We start from the raw sequence: 17,371 nt of genomic DNA, 5'->3' as shown, positions 1-17,371 counted from the left end.
CAGAGTTGGTAGACACATACCAGTCGTACCTATTGAAAGCTTTCTGTGCGCAGAGCATAATACTGAGCGCTTGGGAGTACAGTACAGCAGAATTGGTAGATAATATTGGTATTTGTTAAGCGCTTACTATGTGCAGAGCACCGTTCTAAGCGCTGGAGTAGATACAGAGTGATCAGGTTGTCCCACGTGGGGCTCACAGTTTTAATCCCCATTTTCCAGATGAGGTAACTGAGGCACAGAGAATTTAAGTGACTCGCCCACAGTCCCACAGCTGACAAGTGGCAGAGCTGGGATTCGAACCCATGACTTCTGACTCCCAAGCCCATGCTCTTTCCACTGAGCCACGCTGCTTCCCAAGATAAGGTAGATAAGGATCGATCAGTGGTATTTATCGAGCGCTTACTGGGTGCAGAGCAGGGTACTGAGCACCTGCGAGAGTACGATCCAACAGAGCCGGTAGACACGAATGAATGAATCAATCAGCTTTCCTCTGAACTGTGTGATTGCTTGACACTCCACTAAGAGCCCAGTTTGCCTGTATGGAACAAGTCACTGGGAGGACGTGAGTCACTGCTACCTGCATGGAGTTCGTGGAAACCTGCCTTCATCCAGACATCTGCATCATCAACAGCATTTATTGAGCACTGGCTGGGGTGAGTGAGCAATAATAACAATAACCGTGGTATTTGTTAAGCGCTTATTACGTGTCAAGCGCCGTTGTAAATGCTGGGGAAAATACAGGATAAACAGGTCGGACCCAGTCCCTGTCCCACTCAGGGCTCACAATCCGAGTAGGAAGGAGAACAGATATCGAATCCCCGTTTGACAGATGAGGGAGCTGAGGCACAGAGAAGTTAAGGTTCTAGACCAGGACTAGAACCCAGGTCCTCTGAATGCCAGACACGTGCTCTTTCCGCTAAGCCCCGCTGCTCCTCTTCAAACAAAGAATCAGTTCTTACCACAGGAGGCTGACGGTCTAATGAGGAAGACAACCTGTCAACGTAGTTTAGAGGAAAGGAGGTTCTTTCTAGTGGGAAGACCTGTTCCAGTGCCTTTTTTTTTTTTAATTTTGAGCAACAGTAAGAAAAGGAAAACACTCCTTGGTTGTAAAGGGCATTTTGCGTATCTAATAATAATAATAATAATAATGTTGGTATTTGTTAAGCGCTTACTATGTGCCGAGCACTGTTCTAAGCGCTGGGGTAGACATAGGGGAATCAGGTTGTCCCACGTGGGGCTCACAGTCTTAATCCCCATTTTACAGATGAGGGAACTGAGGCACGGAGAAGTTAAGTGACTTGCCCACAGTCACACAGCCGACAAGTGGCAGAGCTGGGATTCGAACTCATGAGTCCTAACTCCAAAGCCCGTGCTCTTTCCACTGAGCCACGCTTTTCTGTAAGTGCTGTTTTCTTTCTTGGTCCAAAATAGCGGTTCCATTGTGCCTGTTTAAAGTATGCCTCTAGGCTTCCCTACAGTTCTGGCCAAAATTCTCTAATACCAGTTGTTCTGATCTTTAATACGAACTGCATGTTCTGCCTTGAGTCATCAGAAACAACTCAAAATGTAGCCTGCATAATTAAATTTAGCCTCTCAGTGTGTTCCCTGTAAAGCGTTCTGGGAATTATTTTCGCTTCTCTCTCTTATTTGCAGGGGGGTGGTATTCATTAAGGCACTGTTCTAAGCGCTGGGGTAGATACAAGCTAATCAAATGGGACACGGTCCCTCTCCCACATGGTGCTCACAGTCTTAATCCCCATTTTACAGATGAGGGAATGGAGGCACAGAGAAGGCAATTGACTTGCCCAATTTTCCCAGGAGGCAAGTAGGGGAAGCTGAGATTAGAACCCAGGTCCCTCTGACTCCCAGGCCCCGGCTCTCTCCACGAAGCAGGCCGCTTCTCCTAGTCTATTGTCACTCTCTCCTGATTGAAACTCCCAGCAAATCATAAATTATTTGATGCGACAAAACCCACTGTAGTGGGGTGTGTGTTTATTTCAGAACCAGATCCCTTCTTTTGAAAATAACCTCTCTCCTCCCGGGTCTCAATCCCCAAACTGTGTTATCTCTGGGCTGGAGGCCGCTGTATCCATCAGTGGTATCAACTGGGAGCCCACAATGAGTTCTAGATTGTTAGCACATGATGGGCGGGGAATGAGACTGCTAATTCTGTTGTACTCTCTCAAGTGCTCAGTACAGTGTTCTGCGCATAGTAAGCGCTCAATAAATACCAGTGATTGAAAGAGCTTTCGGTCTAGAGGGGGAGACTGACGATAATATAAATACATTACGGATACGTACCTAAGCGCTGAGGGCCGAGGAAGGGGCGAGTAAAAGGTGCAGAGCCAGGGACAAGGGTGACATAGAAGGGAGTGGGAGAAGAGGAAATGAGGAACTAGACAGGGAAGGCCTCTCGGAGGAGATGGGCCTTCAGTAGGGCTTCGAGGAATAAGGCGGTGGAGGAATAAGCAGGACTGCCCTTTTACGAAGAATGACCCACCCCGGGAAGCTCCGTGCAGTCTGTGGTGTCTTAGCGTACAGGGGTAACTTGCCAGAAGAAAAGCCTCCTAGACTGTTTGCTTTGTGATTTTTTCTTTTTACAGCTGACTTTTTCCCAGGAACAGAAACCCATCTCAGCAGAAGGTGGCCTCGTGCCCTTATTTCCTCTCCCTGATCTAGTTTCGTTTGAAAAGGCATCGGACACACGGTTAGATGCCCAAGTGAGGAGAATTAAGATTTAATCTGGCCCGAATGGATGATTAAGTTTTCAGTTCTGTTTAAAATCATTTTCCCTCTACTGCAAAGCCCCGAATCTCCCCGGAGGGAAGACTTGTCATTTCCCATTGAGTTTGAATTCCACACTACCAGGTCTTCTTATTCTCTGCTCAGAAGGCAAAGACTCCCCACCCTGAGGGAAGGCACAGGACACAGGAGAAGCAGTGTGGCCTCCCGGGTAGAGCACAGGCTTGGGAGTCAGAAGGGTCTGGGTTCTAATCCCCATTTGACCGCTGTGTGACACGGGGCAAGCCACTTCACTGGCCCTCAGTCACATCATCTGTCAAATGGGAACTAAGACTGTGAGTCCCACGTGGGCATGGACCGTGTCCAATCTGATTAGCTTGTATCTACCCCAGCGCTTAAAACAGTGCTTGACAAATAAAAAACAGTGCTTGACAAATACCATCATCACTGTTCAATCAATGAATTGTATTTGAGTGCTTACTCTGTGCAGAGCACTGTACTAAGCACTTGGGAGAGTACAACAGAAATTAGCATTCATTGCTGTAAGCAGTGGGGTGGATACAAGATCATCAGGCCGGGCACAGTCCCTTTCCCACATGGGGCTCACAATTCATTCAAGTAGGAGGGAGCGGGATTTAATCCTCATTTTACAGTCGAGGAAACAGGCCCAGAGAAGCAAAGTGACTTTCGCGAGGTCACACTGCAGGCAAGTCGTGGACCTGAGATCAGAAGCCAGGTCCCAGATTGCTAAATCCAGGCTCTTTCCACTAGGCCACACTGCTTCTCTCAATGACTTCTCCCCCGCACTGGGAGGGCGAGGTAGGTGCCTCTGGCCGGGGGAGCCTCTGGGGTGTCCTGATAGGTCATTCGATCGGGGGCCTCAAAAAAGGCTACTAATTTCGAGTCTTGTGTTTAATGCTTCTCAGCTGGCTACTTCCTGGGCAACAGTGATCTCTTCCTAGAACGAGGTGGAGAAGAAACCAAGCGTCACATGGAAGGATGCTTTCCGGACAGACTCCCGTCAGAGCTGACAGTGATGCCGCTGGGCAAATAGCATCCCTGGCCGAGGACGGCTGGAATGACAGTCCCCGGACACAGGCACAGGTAGGTTGACACCTTCTCTTTTATGGTATTCGTTAAGTGCTCGCTATGTGTCCAGCACTGTTAATAATAATAATAATAATGATGGTATATGTTAAGCCCTTACTCTGTGCCAAGCACTGTTCTAAGTGCTGGGGTAGATACAAGGCAATCAGGTTGTCCCTTGTGGAGCTCACCGTCTTAATCCCCATTTTACAGATGAGGTAACTGAGGCACAGAGAAGTTAAGCGACTTGCCTCTGACTCCCAAGCCCGTGCTCTGCCTCCCAGAACGGTGCTCTATCCACTAGGCTATGCTACCTATGGAAAGGAAACTGTGTGCAGAAAAGGGTTTTGACCCCGCACCCGCAAATAGCAAAAAGGCGCCACCTTTCTAAAGCCTTGATGTTTAGCGGAGAGTCCTGGACAAAGCATCCATTCTGAACTTTGTGCCCAAACATTTTATTAATAAACATTTTATAAAAAAAGAAGGTAAGAGACAAATTTTACATTGAAATGGAATGGCTATCTTATCTGTCTGTACAAGGGCCAGGGGTGGGGAGAAAAACCAAAAATCAATCGTATTTACTGAGCGCTTACTGGTGTGCAGAATACTGTACTAAGCGCTTAGGAGAGTCCAATACAACACAATAACTCATAGGTTCCCTGCCCACAACGAGCTTACAGTCTATAAACCTTTCCAAGCTATCTGAGATTCAAACGGCATCATGCATATTACTATATGCAAGGAAGCACCATAATAAAATAGATTTTTAAAATTACAAAAGAATCTGTACATCTGATTTTTTTTTTTGCTTTGCTTTTTTTTTTTTTTTAAAAGCCATGCTGTGCGCGTTAGCACCGGGGAGGCCGAGAGGACTCGGCGGTTCGAGGTTATCCGTTGCACGTCTGCCCCATCTCCCCTTGCAGGACGACCTCATCTTTCCTCAGGGGGAAGGCGTCGATCAGGTTGAAGAGCTCGGCGGGGGTGACGAGGGACACGTAGCGTTCTTTGTCCGTGCCGTGCTTGTCCAAGACCACGGTGGTGAAGGCGTACAGAGGCATGCGCAGGAGGAGTCTGAAAAACGACACCGCGGAGAGAGCGTCGGCTGTGGCTTGGGCGCCAGGCAAGTGACCCCTCGTTTCCGGGCGGGGAGGGGGAAAGCGCATCTGTAGGCGAGGAGATGTGCCCCGGCAAGGAAATGGGGACTCTTGGAGATAATAATAATAACTGTGGTATTTGTTAAGTGCTTATTACGTTCCAGGCACTGTACTGAATGCTGGGGTGAATACTAGCAAATCAGGTTGGTCACAGTCCCTGTCCCACAAGGGGCTCACAGTCTTAATCCTCGTTTTTCAGATGAGGGAACGGAGGCCTAGAGGAGTGAAGGGACTCGCCTGAGGTCACGCAGCAGACCGGCGGCGGAGCGGGGATTAGAACCCGGAACCTTCTGAGTCCCAGGTCCCTGTGCTCTAGCCACTACGGCGTGCTGCTTCCCAATGACTGCTAACGAACAGGGAGCTAGTCATCCCCTAAACTTCTCCTTTCGGATCTAGACTGTAAAAGCCGGAAGGTCGGGTAATCTGTCTACCGCTTTCCCTTGGAGTTTTCCCAGCATTCGGTGCAGTGCTCTGCCTGCGATAAAAAGCACGGTATTTGTTAAGCCGATACTAACATTAACACTATCAGGACTGTCTCTTTGGACAAGAATGACTGCTATAAATGATCAGAGCACATAAATGATACTGCGCAGAGAATCGTCCTTTGTGAAGGAGAAGGCCTCATGGTGAAGTGAAGTTCTGAGTGTGTGCAGGATTAAAATGGCCCATTCACAATCCTGACTGCACTGTGCACATATAAATGCTCTCCCTTGTTTGTTTTAATGGTAGTTAGTGCTTACTATGTGCCAGGCACTGTTCTAAGCTCTGGGGTTGATAGAAGTTAATCAGGTTGGACACAGTCCCCGTCCCACATGGGGCTCGCTGTCTTATTCCTCATTCTGCAGATGAGGGAACCGAGGAATGAGAAGTTGAGTGACCTGCCCAAGGTTCCGGAGCAAATAAGTGACAGAGTGAGGATGAGAACCCAGGCCAGCGCTGCTAGGCCACGCCAAGGGACAGTGCTAGCAGAGCGGATTGAGGACTTTGATTTGTTGAAGGCTGTTGTTGGGGCGGCTGCCACGTGCCCCCCCTTTTTATGGTATTTGTTAAGCACTTAATATGTGCCAAACACTGTTCTAAATTCTGGGGTAGGTACAAGGGAATTAGGTTGGACACATTCTCTGTCCCACACGGGCCTCACAGTCGTCTCCCTCACAGCACGAGGGAGAACAGGAGAACTGAGGCACAGAGAAGTGAAGTGACTGCCTAAGATTCTCCTGATGAACAAGTCAGAGCAACAAAGAGAAGCGGCGTGGCCTAGGGGAGAGGGCACGGGCCTGGGAGTCAAAAGGACCTGGGTTTTAGTCCTGGCTCTGCCGCTTGCCTGCCGAGTGACCTTGGGCAAGTCACTTCACGTCTCTATTCCTCAGTTACCTCATCTGTAAATGGGGATTAACGGTGTGAGCCCCATGTAGACGAGGGACTGTGTCCAACCTGTTCAGAACAGGGCCGGGCGCATAGTAAGCACTTCACAAAAAAAAAACAAAAAGGGAGAACATTTATATGTGCACAGTGCCATCAGGACTGCGAATGGACCATTTTAATCCCGCACACATTCAGAATTGACTTCACACGAGGTCTTTTTCTTCAAAACCAAAGGGCAACTCTATGGACGGTATCTACTGCTCTTACCAGTTACAGCTGTCATTTAAATTCAAAAAGACAATCCTGATAGTCAAGTTCACCTAGGAGTGAGTATGGGGCCAATGTGGGATGTGAACCACAATTCCGGCCTTTTTGGCACACTAAAGGACTGTCCCTTGTTCTGCTGGGCTAGCCCTGCTTCTCAGCATGCACCACGTCGGCAATAAGCTATCATGTAATAGCTACCGTTTAATCATTAATGTCATTGTATAGCTATTATAGTTATAATAAGCTATCATTTAATGCAACTGCTCAATAATATCTGAGTGCACAGCACGGTACCTCACGCTTAGGTGAGTACAATAGAGTACTTAGTGGGTCACTGCACTTCTCTGTGCCTCAGTTACCTCATCTGTACAATGGAGATTAAGACTGTGAGCCCCATGAAGGAGAGGGACTGTGTCCAACCCGATTTGCTTGTGCCTGGCACATAGTAAGCACTTAATAAATACCACAATTATCATTATTATCATTAGTATTATTATTATTACAATCCCTGCCCTCACAGAGTTTACAATCTAGTGGAGGAGATAGTAAGATAAGTTGCAGTAGGGGGTCCAAGTTTAAAGATATGAACTCAACTGCGTGAGGTACTAAGGAAGAAGCTATAGCGTTGGGAGAAGGGGGATTCGTTGGGGAAGGCCTCCTGAAGGAGATGTGATCTTAGTAGGACTTTCAAGAAGGGGTACGTGGTCATCTGCTGCACAGAGAATGAGGAGTGTACAGTGCTGGGGAACCGATACATTCTATCTAATTTAATTAACGAAAGTATAAGGCTTAGTTTCTAAACCTTTAGCACAGTGGACCACCCCCTTCTCCTGAAAACATTATCCAACCTTGTTTACGCTGATCCGGTCCTCTCTTGCTTCTCCTCCTATCTCTCTGCCCTCTAGACCATCTGCTCACTGGGGGCCACTGTGCTAAAGGAGGCCGAGAGGTTGATTAGGCTGAACTTTAGAGAGGGCTGTGCAGTGAGTGAATGGGGTGGAAGTTGGGGAGAATTAGGGAAGAGGAGGCGCTTGGTCTAAACAACTCTCTTTTTCTCTCTCCGAGCTCACTAAGGAATAGTAGGAAGGAGATGAGGTGCTACGTGGAAGATGCCATGGGATCAAGGGAATGATTGAAAACTGTGGGGTAGGAGCTATTGGAGTTGGTCAGATGTTAATATAAATAAAATAAATCAAAGACAGATATGGATCTAAGTGGTGTGAGGCTGGGAGGGGGGTGATGAATAGAGGGAGCAAGTCAGAGTGAGGCAGAAGGGAGTCGGAGAAAAGGAAACAAGGGCTTAGTCGGGAAGGGCCTCTTGGGAGATGTGGCTTCAAAGCAGGGGGGAAGGTAACTGTTGGATATGAGGAGGAAGGGCATTCCAGGCCAGAGGCAGGACATGGGGGAGAGGTCAGTGGAGAGAGAAACAAGATTGAGGAACAGCGAGAAGGTTAACAGAGGAACAAAGTGGATGGGCTGGGTTGTAGTTAGAGAGAAGGAAGGTGAGGTAGAAGGGGGGCAAAGTGATTAAGTGCTCTGAAGCTAATGGTGCCAAGGAATAAGTTGCAAAGGAATAAGGTCAGAGGCTCAAGTGGAGGGGGGAGATCTCTTTTTTTAATGGCATTTTTTCCATGCTTACTGTGCGTCAAGCACTGTTCTAAGCACTGGAGCATTTGTCAGTGCTTAGCTAATCGGGTTGGACACAGTCTCTGTCCCATTTAGGGCTCACAGTCCATTTCAGGGGAGGAGGAAAGGCCTGTAGAGGAGGAGCAGCAAGAGGTAGCCTCAGCCCCACAGCACGCAGGCCTACATAGCCTTCTACTCTACCATTTGCCCTATCCCCAATTTGTCTCTCTCTCTCTAGACTTGAAAGGCCCTTGGGGGCGGGGATCGTGTCTACCAACTGTACCGTACCCTCACGAGAGCACAGTAAGTGTTCAGTAAATACCGCCGACTAACTGAAAAGAACCAGGAGAGGACAGTGGCAGAGAAATCAAGGTCCGACGGGGGTGGTCCAAAATGTCAAAGGCTGCTGAGGGGGTAAGGAGGGTGGTCGTGAGTGGACCACGACCCTGGAGACGTCCTGCCTCCTACTTAAACTCTGAGGTCTATACAGGACAGGGACTGTGTCCAACTAATTAACTTGTATCTACCTTAGCACTTAGAATAGTGCTTGCCCCTTAGTAAGTCCTTAATAAATACTATAAAAAAAAGTTCAAATCTATTCAGGGCTTCAAAAATGTCCCCTCACATTCACTGTAAGCCACGCATTCAATTATCTAATGCCTCACCGGCAATTGAAACGGAGCTTATCAATCGATGAACGGTATTTACTGAGCGCTTACTGTGTGGGCAGAGCACTGTGGTATTTGTTAAGCGCTTACTACCTGACAGGCACCATTCTAAGCGCTGGGGTAGATAAACGCTGAGCCACAAAGGGCTCACGGTCTTAATCCCCATTTTAGATGAGGGAACTGAGGCACAGAGAAGTGAAGTGACTTGCCCAAGGTCACACAGCAGACAAGAGGCAGAGCCGGGATTAAATGCCAGATCCTTTTGACTCCCAGGTCCGCTCTCTTAATCCCGTAGGCCATGCTGCTTCCACCGTGTTAAGCGCTTGGGGGAGTACAATACAATAGGTAGACACAGTCCCTGCCCGCAATCAGCTTCGAGACTATTTCTTTCCGATCCAGGGCCTGCAGAGATGTATCCACCTGAAACAGTCTGCCATTCCCGGAGCGTTGACAAATGGAAGACCAAGGGGATCGTGGGACAACCGAGCTGCAGCGTGGAACTGCTCTGAGACGAGCCCCCCTCCCCAAATAAAGGCCGGACGCTTCACTTACCGGAGTTGAAACGCAAGAGCCGGAGGCATAATCTTCGCTCCGATTCTTCCGATGAGGGCCGGGAAGACCCCCACCAATTCAATCACCGTCACGTGCCGGAGATCCAACCCGCACTGGGCTTGCTAGAGGAGCAGAATCCAAATTGAGAGCGGATGAGAACAGGACTCCGAGGCCCAACGCGGAACTCACGATGGAAACGGTGATTATTTCATTATTTTGGTCAGAGAAAGTACGGTCCAATTTGTCCTTGGGAGGGTTCAAATCAGTGCTAAACAAATGGACGCCTTCCCTGAGGGTTTCATTAGAATACGTCTAGGCTTGGCATTTGGACAAAAATAGGCAAAATGGTGTTCGTGTGTCCAGACTCGTGCTGCCTTCTGAGCCAGACCTACTAAGAAAATCTCAAAGCCTCTCCAAGAAATCCACATGAAAACGGGAAAAGACGTCCAGCGTAGTGCTGGCTCTCTCTAACCTGGCAGGGAACAGAAAGGGCTTGGCAGCAACAAGGGCTGTGATGGAGTGGAAAAGCAAACACGCAACCACACACCAGCTCTGCTGAGCTGCAGTCTTTGACAGGGAACAGAGTTATTAAAACAGCCAACTTGACAAACCAAAAACTCCTGAGAAACTCCACCGAGTCAGTGGTAGGCATCTCAGAGGATCACATGGGGCGAGGGCAAGATGTCTCTGCCCTTCTGTATTTTGCTTTTAGGCTGTAAGCTCCCTCTAAGCTCCTTGAGAGCCGGGAATGTGTCTAAGACCCGTTCTACTGTTCTTTCCCAAGGGCTTCGTACGGCACTCCGCAGCAGCGTGGCTGGGAGCACGGGACTGGGAGTCAGAAGGGCCTGGGTTTTAATCCCCGTTCCGCCACCTGTCTGCTGTGTGACCTTGGGCAAGTCACTTCTCTGGGCCTCCGTTACCTCATCTGTAAAACGGGGACAAGAGCGTGAGCCCCACGTAGGATAGGGACCGTGCCCAATCTAATTAACTTGTACCTACCCCTGTGCTTAGAACAGTGCTTGGCACATAGTAAGGGCTTAAAAAGCCTTGCCTTGTCTTTTGTTGTCAAATCGTTTCTGACCCGTAGCGAGTCCACGGACACATCTCTCCCAGAACGCCCCACCTCCATCTGCAGTCATTCTGGTAGTGTATCCATAAAGTTTTCTTGGTAAAAATACAGAACTGGTTTACCATTGCCTTCTTCAGTGAACTCGAGTCTCCGCCCTCAACTCTCTCGCAGGCCACCGCTGCCCGGCGCCCGGCACGGGTGAGTTTTGCTTTGTAGCAGATTGCCTTCCACTCGGCTAGCCCCTGCCTAAGCTAGGAATGGAATGGACAGGCATCTGCTCGACTCTCCCTCCAGTAGCCGAGACCGGTAGAGGACTGGAAGCTCTCCAGGTGCCATCCTGAGAGCCAGGGGGAGCTTAAAATGTACCATAATTATTATAATTATTACAGTGCTCTACACACAGTAAGTGCTCAATAAATACAACTGACTGATTGACTGACAGTTTGAAAAATAATACCGCTTTGGCCACAGCCATGTTATACGGTTGGTTAGATGCCCAGCACCTCTTCTACTTGCCTTGAGTTCGAGATATATCTGGGTATGGAAGTCCTCCAAATGTCCATTAAGTTCTAGGCTTACCTTGATTTTTCAGAGGACGGTCTTTTTTTGAAAAAGCGCAAGGTCCACTCATCTTTCAAGGGAAATAGTTCCCTACGCACCCACGGCAAGCTCCCTATTTTACAGACGGGGGAACTGACTGGGGCACAGAGAATTCACGTGACCTGCCCAAGACCACCCAGTACATAAGTGGAGGAATCGGGATTAGAACAAAGGTCCTTCTGACTCCTTGGCCCGTTCAGGGATCTTTCTTGGCCCCTTGTCTGCAGGGGCAGGGAGAGTTCACTCTGCAGGTGGGGTCTGGTGAAGGGAAACACCAGGCCTTCCTTCGTTCGGCCCATCAGGAAGTGGAGCCGGAAGGAGTGGCTCAGTGGATAGAGCCAGGACCTGGGTTCTAATGGCAGCTCCTCCACTTGTCCGCTGCGTGACCTGGGGCAACTTATCTGGGCATCAGCTCCCTCACCTGTAAAATGGTGATTAAGACGGTGAGCCCCACCTGGGACAGGGACCGTGTCTGACCGGATTAGCTTGTATCCACCCCAGCGCTTAGTATGGTGCCTGGCACATAATAAGCGCTTAAAAAATACCATTTAAAAAAAAAAAAAGGCAGCTCAACCCTTGATTTTGACAGCTGGGTTAGGCTCCTGTCCTCCCCTCCCCACCCTGACGGACCCTGGCTCTACCTCTCACCTGCAGCATTCCCAACTGCAGCCTGTAGTAGAGATCGCGGGCCGTGGGAGTGGACACGATGAGCAGTCTCCTCTTCTCGTAAAACTGATCGAGGAGGGCGGCCGCGGTCCTCACGCCCACGTTCACGGTCATGGCTGAAACGGGAAAGGCCCCGGCTCACGCGTGGCCTGCCGACCTCCAGAAGGTCATCCTGGGGCAGGACCCGTGCCGGGGTTGGGGGGACGGGAGAAGAGACGGCCACGTCCCAGTTGGAAGGGTTAGGGGCCTTACAGAGGCAAGAGAAAAGCTGTCTTGGCTCTTGAGAGTGGAGACAGTTAAGAGCGAAGCTGGAGGAGCCTGAAAAGGAGCAGGACAAGATGGTTCCGACTCCAGTCACCTAATCAAGTGCAAAAAGAAAAAACCCCTCTCAGAACACCTGAGATGAGGGCTCGGGTCGATCCCATAGTAATAATACTAATAATAATTGTGGTGCTTGTTAAGTACTTACCAAATGCCAAGCACTGTACTAAGTGTTAGGGTAGTTTTACGATAATCATATCCCACACGAGACTCAGGGGTTAAGTAGGAAGGAGGGCAGGTATCGCATCCCCATTTTACAGATGAGAGAACTGAGGTACAGAGAAGTTAAGTGACTTACCCAAGATCCCAGAGCAGGCAAGCGGCAGAGCCAGGATTGGAACCATCCTGCTCTATTCACTAGGCCACGCTGCTTCCCCGTCATAGGACTACTTGCTAAGCCTTTACTAGGCGCCCAGCACTGTACCGAGTGCTGGCCAAGATACAAGCTAAGCAGGTTGGGCACAGTCCCACATGGCACTCACAGTCTAGGTAGTCAGTTGACTGTATCTGTTGAGCGCTTCCTGCATGCACATAGTAAGTGCTTAACAAATGCCATCATCATTATTATTACAGTGCCTGGCACACAATAAGCACTTAACAAATGCCATAAAAAAACAACAGAACCCAACTGAAAAACACCGAAACACCTCCAAAACTCACATAAGAAGGAGGGCGTCATGCGTGTTGGTGGGTAGGGAGATGGGATTAATGTACGGAGGCACACCTCAGTGACTCTCAACCGCGCTAAAGCAGCCCCCAAAATGTTACAAAACAAGCAGACTCTGGGTCTGAGCTATCTTCTAGCTACACTTCCACAGATCAGCTCCTATAAGAAAGCCAAGGGCAGAAGTACTGGATAGTGAGGATTTAGAAAGAGAGATGAGGGGAAATAGCTCAAATCAGGAAAGGTGGAAGATTTGAAAGCCATGGAAGATGCCCCCAGTAGTCACGCTTAGAGTACAGATTGGCGGCTTCCCCTCGGCAGGACAAAACAAGAGATTAGAAGGTGACGAGCAGCGGCCTAGCGGAAAGGCCTGGGGGGTCACAGGACCTGGGTTTAAATCCCGGAAGTCACCGCTTGTCTGCTTGGCCAATTCACTTAACATCTCCTGGCCTCAGTTTCCTCATCTGTAAAATGGGTACTCGATACCCATTCTCCCTCCCCACTCAAGTGTAAACTCCATGTAGGACAGGATCTGGGCCCTTCCCGATTAACCTGTACCTACCCCAGTGCTTAGTACAGTGCATGGCATGTAGTAAGCGCTTAAATACCAAAATCATTATTATTAGTGAAATGGGCTCCTGAAGAAGGCCAGTTGGCTCTGAGAGTCAGTCAGCCGTACTTACTGAGCGCTTACTGTATGCGGAACACTGTATTAAGCGCTTGGGAGAACAATGTAACAGACACAGTCCCTGCCCATATCAAGCTTAAGTCTGGAAGAGGAGACAGACATTAATATAAATAAATAGAATTACAGATATATACATAGTAAGTGCCGAGGGGGCAGTGAATGTAGGGAGCAAGTCAAGGCGACGCAGAAGGGAGCGGGAGAAGAGGAAAGGGGGGCTCAGTCAGGTTAGGGCGGGATGAAATCAGAGGCGGGTGGCGCCCGGAGACGGCCCGTCCTCCCTCACTCACCCTTGCAGGTCGGGTCCGTGCCCGACCAGGCCAAGTTGGATTGACACACGCGGGCCGAGCTCCCCTGCAGCTCAGAGCCGCCGGTGCAGAAGAACTCGCAGGTGGCTCCGTAGTTGTCCCCGGCGCTGGAGCACTTGATGTAGCCGTTGTCTGGGGCGGCCAGCCGCGGGCACCGCCGGACTTTACGGAGAGAGAGAGGAGAGTCAGTCGGCACGTCCTCTCCGCACGATAGCTCGGAGCGCGTACCCGTCCGCCCAAATGTACGCCGTGGAAATCGGACCTCCGAATCAGCCGTCGGCCCCCGACGGGCCGCAAAGACCCGTCGTCCCCACGTCGGGAGACTGGATGGGGGTGTTTCTCCAAGGCTGAGAGGGGACGCCCCCCCCCCCCGTCATCGCTTCCTCGATGACAGTCACAGGGAACAGGAATAGAAATGATATCAGGCCCCGGTCTCATACCCTGGATACTTCCCCCAACCCTCAGAAGCTTCCCCTTGCAGCCCAGGGACTTGAGTTTGCCATGCCAGCTTGTCCGAAGCCATCCTTTAAACCTTGGGTCCCTGGCTGGTGGAACTTTGGTTTCTACAAGGAAAACCCCAGTGCTTAGAAGAGTGCTTGGCATGCGGTAAGACCTCAGACACCACTAAAAGCACAAAACAAAACAAACTGTCCGGAAGGCAAAACCATGCAATGATCAAACACTGCCAATGAGAGACGCGAGGCAGAGGGAAGGAATAATCTAGTCTGGGCTGGCAGTTCTCTCATCTGCCTTTCCAACTCCAGGTCAATTTCACCATCGAGGGCCCCTCACACTGAATCGGGAGGCCAAGAACATCATAAAAACTGCAGTTAGTTTTCCCCTATAAAGCAGCGGTCACGAGAAGCAGCATGCCCTAGTGGATAAGAGCATGGGCCCAGGAGTCAGAAGGACCCGGGTTCTAATCCCAGCTCCACCACAAGGCTGCTGTGTGACCTTTAGGCAAGTCACTTCTCGGTGCCACAGTTATCTCATCTGTAAAATGGGGATAAGAGTGTGAACCCCATGTGGGAGAGGGGTTGTGCCCAACGTGATTAACTTGTATCGACCCCAGTGCTTATCCCAGTGCTTGGCACATAGTAAGCGCTTAACAAGAACCATAACTGACCGTACGTTACAAAAAAGCCACTCATCACTGTTGGTGTTACCCCGTCGGGCTCCGTCTGGACGGCAGAACCGAACGGATCCCCCCCGTCAAATTCACATCGCTCCACTAGGTGTTTCTGGAAAACAGTAACTATCGGTCTTACCTCTTACTTTAACCTGGAATTTGCAGATGCCTTTATTTTCTGCTCGGTCATACACGGTGTATTGAATCTTATGGTCTCCTTCTGGAAAATGAGATCCTGATGGCAGGCCTTTTAAAATGACACTAAATGGAAAAGAAATGGACTCCTCAAAGTCAATCACCAGACCCTCATTTTCTCTTCACCCACACTCCCTCTGAGGCCTTCTTGCACTTGAGTTGCACCCTTATCCACCCCTCCCCACAGAATTTATGTCCCTTTCCATAATTCATTTATCTCTATTAACGTCTTTCTCCCCCTCTGGACTTGCAAGCTCGTCGTAGGCAGGGAACATGACTACCCACTCTATTATACTGTACTCTCCCAAGTGCTTAGTACAGTGCTCTGCACACAGTAAGTGCGCAACAAAAGCCATTGGTTATTTGACTCATTGAAAACACTGAATCACAGAGCTGCAAGAGACCTCAAGAGATGTCCTTCCCATTAGCAAACACATTAGCAGCTCTGTGGAGGAAAGTGGCTCATTAGGGCCATCCGTTGTATCTGGGCTATGTTTGATGCCATTCTCCCTGTTGAGGAGGAGCTGATTAATGAGGAGAGACTCTGGGTTACCATGAGAATGAAAGCATTTTCCATTTTCAAATACCTTTTATTAAAAAATGGCATTTGTTAAGTGTTTACTATGTGCCAAGCACTGTTCTGGAGTAGATACAAGGTTATCAAGTTGAACCCAATCCCTGTCCTGCATGGGACTCACAGTCTAGGTGGGAGGGGGTAGAATTTAATCTCCATTTTAGAAATAGGGAAACTGAGGCCCAGAGAAGTGAAGTGACTTCTCTAAAGTCACACAGCAGATAACTGATAGAGCTGGGACTGGAATGCAGGTCCCTCTGACTCCCAGGCCTAAACTCTTTCCTCTAGGCTACATTGCTCTTTTTTTAAAAAAAAAAAACAACAAAAGTTTCCTACCATCACCACATGTGGATGGTCCCCAGAGACCTTTCAAGAACAAGATACACCTTCTGCACTTGATTTAATTCCTTCAGCAGCATCTCTTCAGTGAGTCAGGAGGCCCAAATGGTGGATTAATACCTGTCAACCAACTGAGCGAGAGGTTTTGTCCTATAAACCACGCTACCTCTCGCCCCCCACCTCTTCCATCGAGACCAATCAGAATATACCGCCGAAGCGGATATTACTATTACCCCACTCAGCCCCACAGGCCTTATGAACACATCTGGATATTATGGATTTACATTAGTCTCCCCCTCTAGACTATAAGGTCATGGTGGGCAGGGAGCGTGTCTTCCAGCTCTGTTTTGTACTCTCCCATGGGGCTGGAGTTGAGGTGGATATCATGTGCTTAAAGGTACTGACCCAAATGCATAGTTGACGGGAAAGGAGGGAGAATATGGTGGGGAAATGCAGGGTTAGAGAAATCTTCTTGCAAGACATGCCCCTCTGAATTCTAGCCATTTGTTCTCACTTTCTTAGCTTACAGTAAATGCTCAATAAATACCACTGGTTGATTGACTGGTACGGTATTTGTTAAGCACTTAATACGTGCCAGGCACTGTACTAAACACTAGGGTGGATATAAGTTAATCAGGTTGGACCTAGTCCGTGTCCCACAGGGGGTTTCCAGTCTAAGTAGGAGGGAGGACAGGATAAAGAACAGAATCTATTCAGGGCTTTCTTTCTACTTCCAGGTCAGTCAGTTGTATTTATTGAATGCTTACCGTGTGCAGACCACTGCACTAAGCACTTGGGAGAGTGCACTATAATGATAAACAGACACATTCCCTGTCTACAACGAGCTTATAGTCTAGAGGGGGAGACGGACATTAATATCAATGAATAAAATTGCAGCTATGTCCATAAGTGCTGTGGGGCTGGGAGGGGAGGGATGAATAAAGGGAGCGAGCCAAGGCGGCAACCAAGGGAGTGGGAGAAGAGGAAAGGGGGGCCTCCTGAAATTTCCTGGAGGAAACCCAAAGTGGTGCGAAGGAGTGGAGAGTTGTTTTCAACTCTGAATCTGAACCGACAGGTTACTAATGGAAATGCCAAGTTAAATCTGTAATCTCACGGTCCAGAAGGTCAGGCCCCAGAGTAAATGTTATTCTCATGGGCCCTTCCTTTATTTCTGAAGTGTTTCTGATTTTTCATCCTTTCCTAGGAGGAGTTAGGTGAGAGGCTCAGGGAGCTTAATTTCGACCGACGGCAAAAATAGAAATTTCTGTTCATTTGTTTGGAATACAGGAACTGGAGATGAGCAATATGTATTGTAACTGAGGGTGATGCTAAACTTTTCCTAGTCAGGACGGGTGTCCTTT

At 49.1% G+C, this 17,371-nt stretch overlaps 1 protein-coding gene and 2 long non-coding RNA genes across 6 annotated transcripts in view; 2 read left to right on the top strand and 1 right to left on the bottom strand.

The window, feature by feature from the left end:
• Positions 1 to 424: 424 nt before the first annotated feature.
• On the top strand, positions 425 to 4,745 carry LOC114818271. The gene is made up of 3 exons (XR_003766125.2): positions 425 to 653; positions 3,669 to 3,846; positions 4,663 to 4,745. It is a non-coding gene; the product is annotated as an uncharacterized LOC114818271 (long non-coding RNA).
• Positions 4,265 to 17,371, bottom strand: part of SRPX (sushi repeat containing protein X-linked) — a 46,878-nt gene continuing 33,771 nt past the window's right edge. For all 4 annotated transcript variants that reach the window (XM_007667262.4, XM_029083481.2, XM_029083484.2 and 1 more), the window contains 5 exons: positions 15,042 to 15,163; positions 13,756 to 13,935; positions 11,778 to 11,911; positions 9,461 to 9,582; positions 4,265 to 4,899 (listed from right to left, as the gene is read on the bottom strand). In XM_007667262.4, the coding sequence (XP_007665452.2) occupies positions 4,716 to 4,899; positions 9,461 to 9,582; positions 11,778 to 11,911; positions 13,756 to 13,935; positions 15,042 to 15,163 (742 nt within the window). In that variant the 3' untranslated portion in view covers positions 4,265 to 4,715. The remainder of the gene's footprint in view (positions 4,900 to 9,460; positions 9,583 to 11,777; positions 11,912 to 13,755; positions 13,936 to 15,041; positions 15,164 to 17,371) is intronic.
• LOC114818270 lies at positions 8,505 to 9,689 on the top strand. The gene is made up of 2 exons (XR_003766124.2): positions 8,505 to 8,543; positions 9,308 to 9,689. It is a non-coding gene; the product is annotated as an uncharacterized LOC114818270 (long non-coding RNA).

Source organism: Ornithorhynchus anatinus, chromosome 18 (assembly GCF_004115215.2).
Source record: "Ornithorhynchus anatinus isolate Pmale09 chromosome 18, mOrnAna1.pri.v4, whole genome shotgun sequence".
Classification (NCBI taxonomy): domain Eukaryota; kingdom Metazoa; phylum Chordata; class Mammalia; order Monotremata; family Ornithorhynchidae; genus Ornithorhynchus; species Ornithorhynchus anatinus.
The sequence above is the reverse complement of the archived record's forward strand: the minus strand, read 5'-3'. Positions and strand labels throughout refer to the sequence as shown.